The 12,919-nt window shown below is 35.5% G+C and overlaps 1 protein-coding gene across 1 annotated transcript; it reads left to right on the plus strand.

The window, feature by feature from the left end:
- The first annotated feature begins 492 nt into the window (after positions 1 to 492).
- Positions 493 to 12,840, plus strand: LOC149068713 (microtubule-associated protein 1 light chain 3 gamma-like). Its single transcript, XM_089250617.1, has 5 exons — positions 493 to 741; positions 5,704 to 5,759; positions 7,006 to 7,112; positions 11,159 to 11,385; positions 12,148 to 12,840. Exons 1-4 carry the CDS (start codon positions 684 to 686, stop codon positions 11,334 to 11,336), a joined length of 399 nt encoding a protein of 132 aa, XP_089106743.1. The 5' UTR covers positions 493 to 683; the 3' UTR covers positions 11,337 to 11,385; positions 12,148 to 12,840.
- The last annotated feature ends 79 nt before the right edge of the window (positions 12,841 to 12,919 follow it).

A 12,919-nucleotide genomic window follows, 5' to 3' on the forward strand; every position in this document is an offset into this window, starting at 1 on the left:
ATTTGGATAAAAGAGAGAAAATTTCCCCATTAATACTTATTGAGTATGGGAACTAGAAAGAGTTGGTGATGAAATTGAGATCAATTTTCAGGGATGAATTTGAAGCAAAAGTGGTACTGCAAAGAATTGATTTAACCTGTCGGACTAGAAGAGATTTTGAAGTGGTTAAAAACTAGCAGCTATTAAGGAATGTCAAATTCAGCACGTACCCATCAAAATTTGACAAGAATATTAAGGTGATAATCAAAAGGCTAGATAGAAACACTAAAAGCAGTGAATTGATCGAGGCCCTTTTGGATTTGGGACTCTGATGTTATTAAAGGTTGGATACCCCAGCTGACCTGAATCTGATGAGAGAAAAACTTCATCGTCACCTTAAATAAACTTATAATAATCGTCGCTAGATGCCGCTTCAGATACAACACGCTATCACGAGCGCGTGATTCCAGTCGTTTCAAAGGCCAAAAACGCACCAGATATTTATTGTTATCACGCCTTCCCTTCCTCTCTTCCCACTGTTGATAGAGTTGTTTTGTAGTGATAACGTGTCTTGTTTATCATCAAATGCGTAGTTTTTGTTTTTAAATCCCCGCGTAAATCTGTTCTTTTTTTTCCTAATTCGGCCATTATCCGCGTCTTCCCTCGAACGTAGGATTTAAATCGGCGCTTTAAATCTTCCAGCCATGAATTCCCACCGGAACATAATGTCATCCGGTAATTTCAAACAACGAAAATCGCTGGGTGAGTTTTTAACCTAATTGTGAAATGAAGTTTGACACATGCACGTATAATTGCGATTTTGTTTTATCTAATCACGTGATCAAGCTCCTTTCATTTCGAGGAGTATAACGTTTTTTAAATATTCGTTATTCTCCCTCCCCCGCCACATTAAAGTTATTTCTATCCACATGGAAACAGCTGGTAATTGAATTGATTGGCTAATTCTTGCTATTGAGCAATGATTTGACCTTGACATGTCTTAGAGAGACATTGAGACATCCGGGCTCGAATGTAAGAATCCGTAAAGCGTGCATACTCGACCCAGTGGCCCTCGACCTCAAACCTAATTTTATAAAAATTAACTGAGCGTCACATTCCCAGATCACTTGAGTTACCCGCGACATGGCTCGAGATCACTCAAGTGAACTACAGCACATTTCCAGATTACTTAAAAGAACTGCTGCATATTTACAGATGATTTAGTGACCTGCAGCACAGTTCCAGATCATGAATTAAGTGGGCTTCCGAGCAGGTCCAGATCTTTTGAGCGACTGTGGCACATTTTCAGATTGCTTAAGTGGCCTGCAGCATAGTTTCACAGCGTGTAAATGTCCCATGGTGCAGGTCACTAAATCACCCCGTGGCACATTCACGGATCACTTAAGCAGCCCACAGCTCATTTACATATCACTTGAGTATACTCCCCACAAAGTTTGAGACCACTTAAGTGCCCTACAACACATTTGATGATTGCTCAAGTGACCTGGGGCATAGTTCCAGAGCATGTAAGTGGCCCGTTGTGCATGTCCAGATCACTCAAGTGACCTGCAATGCATTTATGGCAGCTTCTGTCCAGCCGAAATTTGTGTAAATTTTCTGGACCATTCAGGAAATTCCAAATCTGAAAAACAGACGAAATACAAATTAATGAAATCGTAAATTTGGCATTTCATTTGTGATTAATTAAATAGATTATTTTGGCTTTTCACAAAATTAATGACCCCCCCCCCCTCCTTTTCACAAAAATAAGACTTTACAAAAAACTCTGGACAGATCCCCTGATTTATGGACCACTACATAGTGCCAGATCACTCAAGTGGCCGCCTGCACATTTATCGATCACTTAAGTGGCCTGCAATACATTTTCAAACCAATGAAGTGGCCCACACTTTCATAAAGGTTGAGCACCCTTGCCATAAAGTATTAACATCTCTAAAAATACTGTACTGACTTGCAAATAGGACAAGGCATGTGTTTCGAGATCAAAATAAGATAAAACTAGATATATTAATGTGTGTGTGTGTGAATTCTTATTTTGTTTACTCACAGGTAATAGCGTAAAATGCATATATTAAAAGCAAATAAGCAGATTTTCTTTGTGATCGTACTCTCCTTCTGGAGCTTTGCTGAACCTCTCATCTTTTTCATTCTCATTCCGCACAGTATCGTCCTCGGATCAGCCAAGTGCATTTGAAATGCAAGCAACGTGACCCATGTTTAAAGATTCGCCCAGTGGTAATCTATAATTGCCATGCAGTCGTGTGGCTATTGCCCTGTACTTTCATCATGAGGATAGGGTTCGAACCCCATTGGTTGCACGGTGGTGGTCGGGTGAAGTGGGTTTTCAAACTTAAGCTGGTCTACCATCTGAAAAAAACCTATCTGCATAGTAGGCAGACCCTTAACATGAAAATTCAAGCATTTACCATCTTCACATCAAAATATGGAAGGCAAATGGCTGCACCAGCAAGAACACAAAACAAGCACAACTCTGACAACATAAATACGTTAAGGGCTTCACATAGATTCAGATCATGCATTCCAGCATGTGTCGATTTGTTCAAAATTTTACAGAATGATATGATAGGTACAAGGTTTATCATATCGTGTATGCTCAACCCATGTTCAGTGGGCTGAATATGGCCCACTGAGTCATCTGACGTGGCCTGTGATGTCAAACTAATTTTGCAAAACTGAACCAAGTGTCACTTATATGACCTGTGATACAGTTTAACATTACTTGAGTGGCCATGGCTCAAAGATCATTTAAGTGGCTTGTAGTTTCACCACATTTACTGATCACTCAAGTTGCCCACTGCACATTTCCAGACCACTTGAATGACCTATGGCACATTTACAGATCATTCAAGTGACTCACAGAGCTCCAGACCATGCAAGTTGCACATTTGAGATCACTTAAGTGATCTGGGCCACAATTCCAGATCTTTTAAATGACTTTGGCACAGTTCCAGATCACTTAAGCGAACCGCAGCATATTTACAAATCACCACAACACAGTCCAGATCATTCAAGTGACCCATAGCATATTTACAGATCACTTGAGTGGCTCAGGGCATAGTTTAAGATCGCTTAAGTAACCTGCAGCATATTCACAAATCACTCAAGTGGCACACAACACATTTACATACCAGTTAAATAGCCTGTGGCACTGTTCCGGGTCACATAATTAGGTGGCCCGCATTGTGTTTTCTAATCAGTGAAGTAGCTTGCACTGTCTTGAAGGTTGAGCACCCTTGGGTTAAATAGTAGCTGTATAAAATCGTAGCGTGAGCTAGAAACAGTTTAAAAAATAATAATCATGAAATAATAATGCTCATGTATATAAAGGACAGCCTACGTTTTTGAAGCATTGAAAATTGTATAAAAACCTTGTCCTATATACAAGTAAATACGGTATGTTTCATCCGAATAGAAGAGAGATTATTCGTTAGATCTTTGTTATTTTAACATATTAACTAAATGTTCCAAGTAAATGGGGATTATGTATGAGAGCGATGCAACCTGAGCCTTGTCCACAACCAACTGTTTGTTATCAGATGCTTTGCATTCATGTCATAATCAATTGGACTAAAAAATCAAGAGAAGCTTGCTAATTGAAGCTTGATTATGTACTCAACCACCACTGTTATCAACGACCCAAGCTCACAAGAGACTCGCTAATCATTGAACATAAAGGAACGCATATACGTAAAGTAAGAAGAGACAATTTCTTCAAGTAGAGTGTGTCTTTGGTTGTTACGTCCGCCAACTTATTTACAAATGCCTGGGTTGACAGCCCTGCCTACCAACATTTTCATGGCCGCAGGTAGGGCTAATCCACCGCCCCAAGAAGCAAGCGCATCATGATGTGCTGAATTTAAGGAAAACTTCGTTCACAATCTTATGTATAGGCTATATATATTTGTGGTTTCCAAAAAGAAATGTCGGAACAGCTGTAGTATAATCCCTTATTTCCTTTCTAACTTGGTGCTTTTCTTCCTGGTCGGAGATGGTCACCATTTTCTTCTTAGTTTTTTTTAGGAATTAGTCACTAACAACAATAGGCTTTAGTATAGAGGGCAGCGTTTGAATCAATTGAATCTGTTAGAATTTTTTAGCTTCCTCCCTCCCATTCCTAACATGTTACAGTGTTTTTCTTGTTGGATAATCTCATTGACGATATATTTCTCTCAGGTTGTGCATTCGTATTTCCATTTTCATTAATGTTTTTGCACACTAGGCTTGATTCCTCTATCATGTTTTTATTGAACCCAGAGAGCTTTTTTTTCTGCCCTGACCGTTGTAATGTTCAAAAGCAAGTCCTGGTTTTTATTTTTTTTCCGTGTCTGGTCCCCTTATTTAGTCCAAGAATTTTGTTCTGTTGGTTATCATTTTCGTTTTAACAGCTATAGTATTGTCTCTTTTTTTCAATGTGTTGGCAATTTTTTTCTTTGGCAAGAAAGAAATCTGAAAGCATAACTTGCCAAAGAAAGGGTTATACTCTAACTGCTCCAAAATGTCAGCCGCATTTGGATTGCAAAACAAAATATTGATGTGCCTTTGATGTTTCACACAATGAATTCAGATTTGAAGACTGGAAGAAACTCCTGAAGAGAATGCCTGAATGTCCCTGCCTATTGTCAATAAGCCTATTGTCGTTTTATGTGGGTGAGCAACAATTTGAATTCCATGGGACTGTAGAAATATTGTGATCCCTAATTAAATACTTCTAAAGGTATGATGAAAAGAATATCTCAGTCAATTGTGGATATAGCGACAAGTGGTGTAGTCGTAAGATGCTCATCTTCAAACCATGAAGGTTACCATGGGGGGGGGGGGGGTCCATGTGTTTGATCCAGGGGAAGAATATCAAGAAACAAGTTCTTTATCTACCAAGCCTGGGGCAACCACCAATAGATGGCACACCCAACATCACTTCATTTTTCCCACACAACTCCGTCGGTTGGAAATTGCTGTATGGCAATGTGACAGGAGTTGGTGTGCAGTTAAGTAGTACTCACTTGAGAAAAAACTAGACTTCCCCCAGAGTGTGATTAATTCTTTCATCCTGATTTAAATTCTGAAAAAAAAATTATCCTCAAACCAATGAAGTAACAACACATTGAAAATTTCAGGTGCAAATATCGAATTTTTAGTTGTTGTGGCCCCTAAAGCAGAATATTTTGCATTGTTCTGTGCAACGAGCCCTCGGTTGACTGGAAATGTCCTGCATAAAAAATTACGATATAATAGTGTTTTCTATGTTTTTTTTAAATTCTTCCTGCAACGTATGTTGCAGATTTCGACATATTCTCCTTTGGGTCCATAGCAGCCTGGTGCCTGGAATTTGTCTAGCCCTGCTTTATGTTATATACCCATTTTTTCATTTTTTTTTTTTTTTTTTTTTTGCAGGATCTGTCACATTCGAACGTCTTTCAGACAGACTAGTTTGATGTAGATTTTTGCCGTACAATTTCATATTATTATCAAATCACTGTTTTGTCGATTACTACAAACAAACTTACTTGATTACTTCAGTGACAAACTTCGTCACTGAAAGTACTTTGATCCATTCTGTTCGACTTTGTATCCACTCTGAATGTTTTTTTCATAGTTATTTTATTTTTCACAACAAAATTATTTATGAATTCTGTGTGTAGTTGTTCATTTATTTTTTTGACGTAATTTTTTTCCTTAATCTAGCCACAAGGATAGAGGAAGTTGACAGCATAAGGAAGCGTTTTCCCACGAAGATACCAGTAAGAGTTTAAAATTTTTAGTTCCATTAAGTTTCCATTTATTTCTTTTATTATTTTTTTCTGCACTGTTTTCATTTGTGTTGCCTGAGGATAATTTTCAATTACTGCTGTGGTGAAATTGAAAATGAAATATACAATGTGATATACAGTCCAATACCGTTATAGCAAAAATTTCGTTTTAACAAACACGTTTCTATTCCCCCAGATCAGTTTACGTAAGAACAAAATGCAAAACTTGGAATTCCTTTATAACGAAATTTTGTTATAACGTAGTTATTTCTCCTGTCTCTTGGAGTTTGTTATAATGGGATTCAACTGTATTCATCATGATGTTTTATTGGATATCGAAATTTTTGTGCTCAAACTCAAATTAAAAGGTCATATAAAAATTGTTGAATGATATTTATGTTACTGCCAAAGCCCGAAATCAGCCAGTTTGCAAATTCGCCAATTTTGTTGTACATTGGCTGGGCCAATGTCTGGCTTTGGCCAGCCAGTTCGTGAAGTGCCTGCAGATCTCTGGCCAGAGTCTGAAAAGAAGAGGCACGATTGGGAGTCATTGCCATTTTGTATGTTTTTTAGTGATGATTATGTCCACATTAGCTATGGCAACCCATCATATCGCAATCACAATGCTGTATATATGCTGAAAAAATTTTTGTCTATATTATTATATACTTTTTTTTCTCAAATTTATTTTTTTTTCTTTTGTCACATGGAGCTAATCCAATACAGCTACTATAGCAGGTCAAGGCTGGACAAATTGCAAAAAAAAAAAAAAAAAATTTAACAAAAAAAATGCTTACCCGAAGAAAAAGGTCAAAAGTAATGCTTCTTTTTCAGTGCATAGTGACCCTCTTTCATGTTGGCAGATATGCTGCTATAAATTCCAAACATTTTGTACTGTTCTCAGCCTGCAATTTAGTAACAACACAAAAAAATTTTAGGTTCCAATACCAATTTTTTAGTTACCATAGTGACCTGGTATTTGTACACCATATATAGCCACATTACATATTAGCGATGTGATAAAAAAATTGATTTGGGGACCTACCGGATCATCTTGCATCAGCAGATCAAACATTGGCCAGAGATCTCCACCCAGGCCGACCAAATCCTGAATCATTTCTACAAATCAGACTTTGGACAGTTTATGAATTTGCGACACCTCAGGCTTTTGCAGTAATATATATATATATATATATTTGTATATAATTATTTATTTATTGCATTTTTCTTACTTTAGGTGATTGTGGAACGATATGCGAAAGAAGCTCAGCTACCACAGCTCGACAAAACAAAATTCTTAGTTCCCCAAGAATTGACCATGTCTCAGTTTTTAACGATCATCAGGTCAGTTTCGATTGACTACCTCTTAATCAGTAATGCTCTGTATCCACTGTATCCATGATGAAATGTGTGTTTTAAAGTAATTTCAAACTTTAGTGCCCCAACGCAGAATGTTTTGCATTGTTCTGCAACACACCTTCGGCTGACTGGAAATGTTCTGTGGTAAAAATTCTCATAATAGCATTTTCAACACTTTTCTTAAAATTGTTCTGCAATGTACATCACAGTTTTTGGCATATTCTGCTTTGGGGCATTAGGGGTTTTTCTCGTGGGTGTTGTTTGACATGTTTCCACCTAACATTTCTATGTTAATGCAATATATCTACAAAAAGTTCAAAATTTTCTATTTATTTTTTGTGCTCCTGAATTTCTACTCAATCTCCCAAAAATTTCCCTATTTTTGGAAAGAAATAATTATCAATGAATTGAAATGTGGAAAAGGATCTGTTGCCTCTGATTTTTGCCACCCCATCTGTTGCCACCCCAAAATGGTGTCATTGTGCTAAAGTTGTTATTGTGCCAAATCGTGGCAAAATGTTTCATTTTTATGAGGAAAATATAAAATTCACCAAAATGGTGAAATAGTTTGTGCTTTCTATTGTCTTCCCCGGATCAAACCTTTGAACCCTAACGATAGCCTGCACGTGGAAGACAAGCATCTTACCACTGCACCACTCAGCTGCTATAACTCAGACTGTTAGGTACCAACACACACACACATACTTCATGCGCAGCAATTGGAAGTAAAGTGTCCGTGGTGATTGATAGACCGGAATCCTGCTTGGTTTGAATGAATCGATGAAATAACTTGTGTCAGATCCTGATGACCCTGTTTGAATATTGTCTGTCATATTTTTTTTGTTGCCATGATATTGATTTGAGTGTAGTAATAATATGTACTGTAATTTGCTCTTAGGGCGGGAGTTCTCAAACTTTTTCCACCCATGGCACCCCTAATGAACGCTTAATTGGCTACCCAGAGCAGTTTAACAATGCATCTCTTCGAATAACCTTTGTCAGCCAGAGCTCTGCAGTGCCCCTGATAGAGGTTGGTGGCGCACAGTTTGAGAACCCCAGTTAGAAGATAACTAGCAATCGTTTTTGTTAATTTTTTGTCATCAGCCAACGTAGGAACAAAAAAATCTGAAATTTTTTTGCCAAATTATTGGCAGTCAATTTAGCTCGTATTTCCCCCACTTGGCTCTAATTTTTTGCCATCTAGTTTTTGAATTCAGTGAAATCTCGACATAGTGCCGCTCTGCGGACAAAGAAAAAGGACAAAAAGACCTGTGTGCAAAGAAAAGGTAGAGGGATTTATCATATATATTGAGCATCATTTTATTGAGGTTTCACTGTATTTCTTTTAATTCAGTTTTAGATCACAGAATTTTTGGTCATTACTTCAGGTGATGGGTAAGGGAAAAAATTTCTTATTTTATTTATGAAAAATTCTTTCTTTGTTTACTTTTTCTTTATTTTTTTATAATTATAAGTATGAAAATAAAATTCATATCCACACAAAAAACTCGTGATTCTCATTCTCTGAGGGTGACAGCTATAATTTAGCAATTTTATGTCGAATTTGGTAAGCAATACAATATCAGTTGCAGAGTGTGTCATATTTAAAATTTTGGGAAATTAAGTTTGTTTGTGAGAGTTCACAAGAAATTTTTCTTTTGCTTATAAGAAAAAGAGTTTTGTGTTGTTCCAAAAACGGTTTAAAGAAATTTCGCTCGTGGTGTGTTTCGTCCCCAGAAATTTTTCCTGCTTTGACTGTGTGAGTGGGTAAGTGACCACATGAGTGACAGGGTTGGTAGGTTTTTGACACATTTGCAGTTTTTGATGGTTTAAACTGGTTTAAACTGTCACATCAAAAACCTCAAATATTGCTTTTCAATATAAAAATTCCGATTGGAAATACACACATTAATTGCATGTAATGCTTAAAGTGACTATGTTGTACAAAGAATAAATATTTGATATGATTGTAAAATAATTTTCTACTCTCCACAGAATTATTTTGCACAAAATATATATATGTATGGTTTTTTTTAATATAGAATATATAATTTGAATAAAGCATAGCATAAACACTGAAGAAAAAACTATGGAATGATTTGACAATCCCTAATTCAAAATGGTTCTTGACCTCCAAACTTTCTTTAACTGCTTGTATAGGCCTATGTGTGCATTGATATAAACCATCTGCTGTACTCTTTTTACGACAGATAAGTGTTAGTTTGTGTTTATAAAAAAGTTTATTACATCATATATGTAATGGCGATTTCTTTTATTATTAAATTATCTAGATAATCACTGATACTTAAAACAATACTCTCATTGTGAATAACATTGAAATATATCTAGAGATCAAAATACTAAATTGTAGGACTAAAATTCATTTAATTTGGCAATGCTAGCTTGTTTATGATGCTTAAGAAACTCCTACAACTTATCCTTAGTCGAACTTAGTTATTCCTACTTTTGCACTATGATATGGTATATTTACTAGCATTTTTAATGCAATGATTTTCCAATTGAAGCTGTATTCAAACATGCAAAAAAAAAAATGCTTTGGGTATCAAGTCCTGTCAACTCTGCTTTGGTTGAAAATACACTTTGAAACTCTGAATTTATACACACTGAGCTAAGAAATTTTTAGGGAAAAATAAATGAGTTTAGTATATTAACAGTTGCTGCGTGAGAATTTTTATATGGAATAAAATTTTGGGCGGATCAGAAAATTTAAAATATCAAAATAGGTATTTTCTTCATCAATTATAATTCTGAATATAAAACCCTTTAATCTACATAAAAGTAAGTGTTTTGTTATTTAACGTATCTATCAGGTTAACAAAAACTATTTGACATCATTGACAGTAAGTTGTTGACAGTTTTAATACCAAGTTAGTTTCTAGGGTCAAAAACCTAACCCTGATGCAGGCCCATGGCTTTTGAAAATACACTAAAATGATATATATAAAAATACACTAAAATGATATATATAAAAATACACTAAAATGATATATATAAAAATACACTAAAATGATATATATAAAAATACACTAAAATGATATATATAAAAATACACTAAAATGATATATATAAAAATACACTAAAATGATATATATAAAAATACACTAAAATGATATATATAAAAATACACTAAAATGATATATATAAAAATACACTAAAATGATATATATAAAAATACACTAAAATGATATATATAAAAATATATATATACACATACATTGAGTACATGTCTTTGCCCGCCCCCCCCCCCCTGAAAAAAGTTGAAATGACGGCCCTGCCCTGATGCCCTATTATTTTTAATAAACAGCTCTATTCCGCTTAGCAAATTGAACACAAGTAATGATTAGCTTAGATAATGAAACCATAAAATTATATTTTATATGTTCTAGACTCTTATGTTGAAAAATTGAGTGATCGTATAAATGAACAAGAGAGTTGGTGAGTTACCAAGTGAGTGACCATTTTTGTGATCATCAACTGAATGAGTGACCAAGTGTGTGACTGTATGAGTGACCATGTGAGTGATCGAGTGAGTGGGACATTTCGAACTGAGGTTCCAGCTTCTACATTTCACCCCTTGTATAAACATAATGAGTAAGTAGGCTGTAAAAATTTGAATAATACAGTGAAATCAAGATGTAAGAATATTTTATCATTACCACTTGTACACTCACTTGGTCACTTATATGGTCAATCACTCACTCTGCTACTCATATAGTTATTCACCCACTCTCTTGGTCACTCACACTGCCATGTGCTAGACAAGTCATACTGTCAATCACTTGATCATTCCTACGGCCACTCGATCATTCATTCAACCATACAGTTGGTCACTCATACTGTCAGGGCAGACAAAATTTCGAAATGTGCCAGGGTGAAAAGTTGGAGCCAAAATTTCAGAATCCCTCCAAAAATATGTTCCTTTATGAAAATTTCAAATTCTACCTGCATCATTGGCGGATGCTCTGATTTCCATGTTTAACTATTTGTCTGTTTACTGATTGTTTCTTTAGGAACAGGATGCGTCTCAAGTCGAATCAAGCATTTTACCTGCTTATCAACAATAGAAGTATCGCGAGTATGTCAAAGACCTTGGCAGAAGTATATAGAGAAAGCAGAGACGAGGATGGCTTCCTATACATCACGTATGCCTCTCAAGAAATGTTTGGGAACTTGTGTGTGATTTCATAGAGGATATGTCTGTGCCATATTATATACTGTCTTTGTTCCTCAATTGTCGGTGAGTTACATTCCTATATACTATAGTTAATTTGCTGACTTCCTGTTCACTGCATCTTTCAACATATTTGGCTCGTGGAACTACAAGTCACTGGCATGGGGCATTTATGGGACTCGCTGTTGGTGCAGAGCAGGATAACATTGTTTTACACTAGGATTACCTTATGACAATGTACCAGGTTTTTGTGCAGTTTCTTCGAGTACAAATGATCCCAGGTATAGCAAAGTCACATGGGAATGTGGAAAAAAAATTTGCAATCTCCAATATTTGTTATAACTAATACATGATATGTACAGTCTTCTCGCCATATTTGGAGGGGGGGGGGGGTTACATTCCAGGGGTGACCCAGGACTACAGAAAATCTGTTAACCCAAACCCTAGAATTTTGTTCTTTAAGCATCTCATTTTTACCATTTCTGCTTTGTGTGGACGAAGTACAGGGGGGATCCAGTGATTAAAAGGCGATGCTTTCTGGAAAAAACAACAATGTCTGTTAGTTGTTTCTTCTAAATTCCAATTAATTCGTTAGAGTATAATAACAAGGCTTCTTTTACTGATTTTTCTACATGTGGAAACGTACCACTGATGGGTTGATTCATGGAAACAATCCATTGCCGATTTGAACTTACGAACCCGTTGCTAACTAATGCCAAGGGCTGACTATAATGGAGTTTGATGAGAAGAATAGAGTGGTGATAATGTTTAAATTTCTTTTGAGTATTATTTTTTCATTATTAATTGTTTTTGTGTTTTATTTTTCAGGTGGGTTTTCGTTTCGTTCAAGCAAGTTCCATGCGGGAAATAAATAAATATATCTATGTGTGTGATCAAGGCAAATGGTCGCCCTTGAGATACAATTTATTTTATGAGTAATGTTGGCATTATATATTATACTATTATTAACTTTTTTGTTATTATCCCGAAAATGAAAATTGTATTTAGAAAATATATTTTTCTGAAAAACAATGTTTTTCGACATATTTTATGTGAATTTAAAAGCATTCTTTCTTTCTGGTCCCCTACAGCGTTCGCAATATGCTGCAAATAAAATGAAGTTTCTTGGGTTCGATTGTCATATTTTTGGTACTTTATGTGGATTTTGGTTGAGTAAAAAAAATAGTATTTTCATGGCATATCTCTGGTAATTTGTTATTACTTTGGACAAAAAAAATTTGAGTAACTTTGTATTTCATATTCTGTGTATTCCCCCAATCCATTTTTTCACTCTTTTTTTGCAACTTTTAAAAAGTGATTTCATGAGGGAAAAAAAATCGGTGCTTTTTATAGAAATTGAGAGTTATCGATACTGGTGTGACTAATTGTATTATTAAAATGAATGTTCGAAAAGAAGAAAAATTAATCCATTTGCATGTATATGGTTGTCAAAAACAACGTCTTGTGTAATATGATTTCTTTTTTTTATATTATCGATCAATAAAGTTTTGATGAATTTTATCATTGTTATATCTTCTGTCATTTAACGAGAAATTCATATCGTTCGATTCCAATTGGAGACTTCCCATTGAAGAGGCCC

The sequence above is a fragment of the Pholcus phalangioides genome, unplaced genomic scaffold, assembly GCF_987345545.1.
Source record: "Pholcus phalangioides strain wild (caught in Gottingen) unplaced genomic scaffold, Ppha-v1.0 ptg000024l_1, whole genome shotgun sequence".
Classification (NCBI taxonomy): Eukaryota; Metazoa; Arthropoda; class Arachnida; order Araneae; family Pholcidae; genus Pholcus; species Pholcus phalangioides.

Coding starts and splice junctions, on each gene's coding strand:
- LOC149068713 (XM_089250617.1), top strand. CDS start 684: ATGAATTCCCACCGGAACATAATGTCATCCGGTAATTTCAAACAACGA. Junction 5,760..7,005: donor GTTTTCCCACGAAGATACCA/GTAAGAGTTTAA, acceptor TTCTTACTTTAG/GTGATTGTGGAACGATATGC. Junction 7,113..11,158: donor CAGTTTTTAACGATCATCAG/GTCAGTTTCGAT, acceptor TTGTTTCTTTAG/GAACAGGATGCGTCTCAAGT.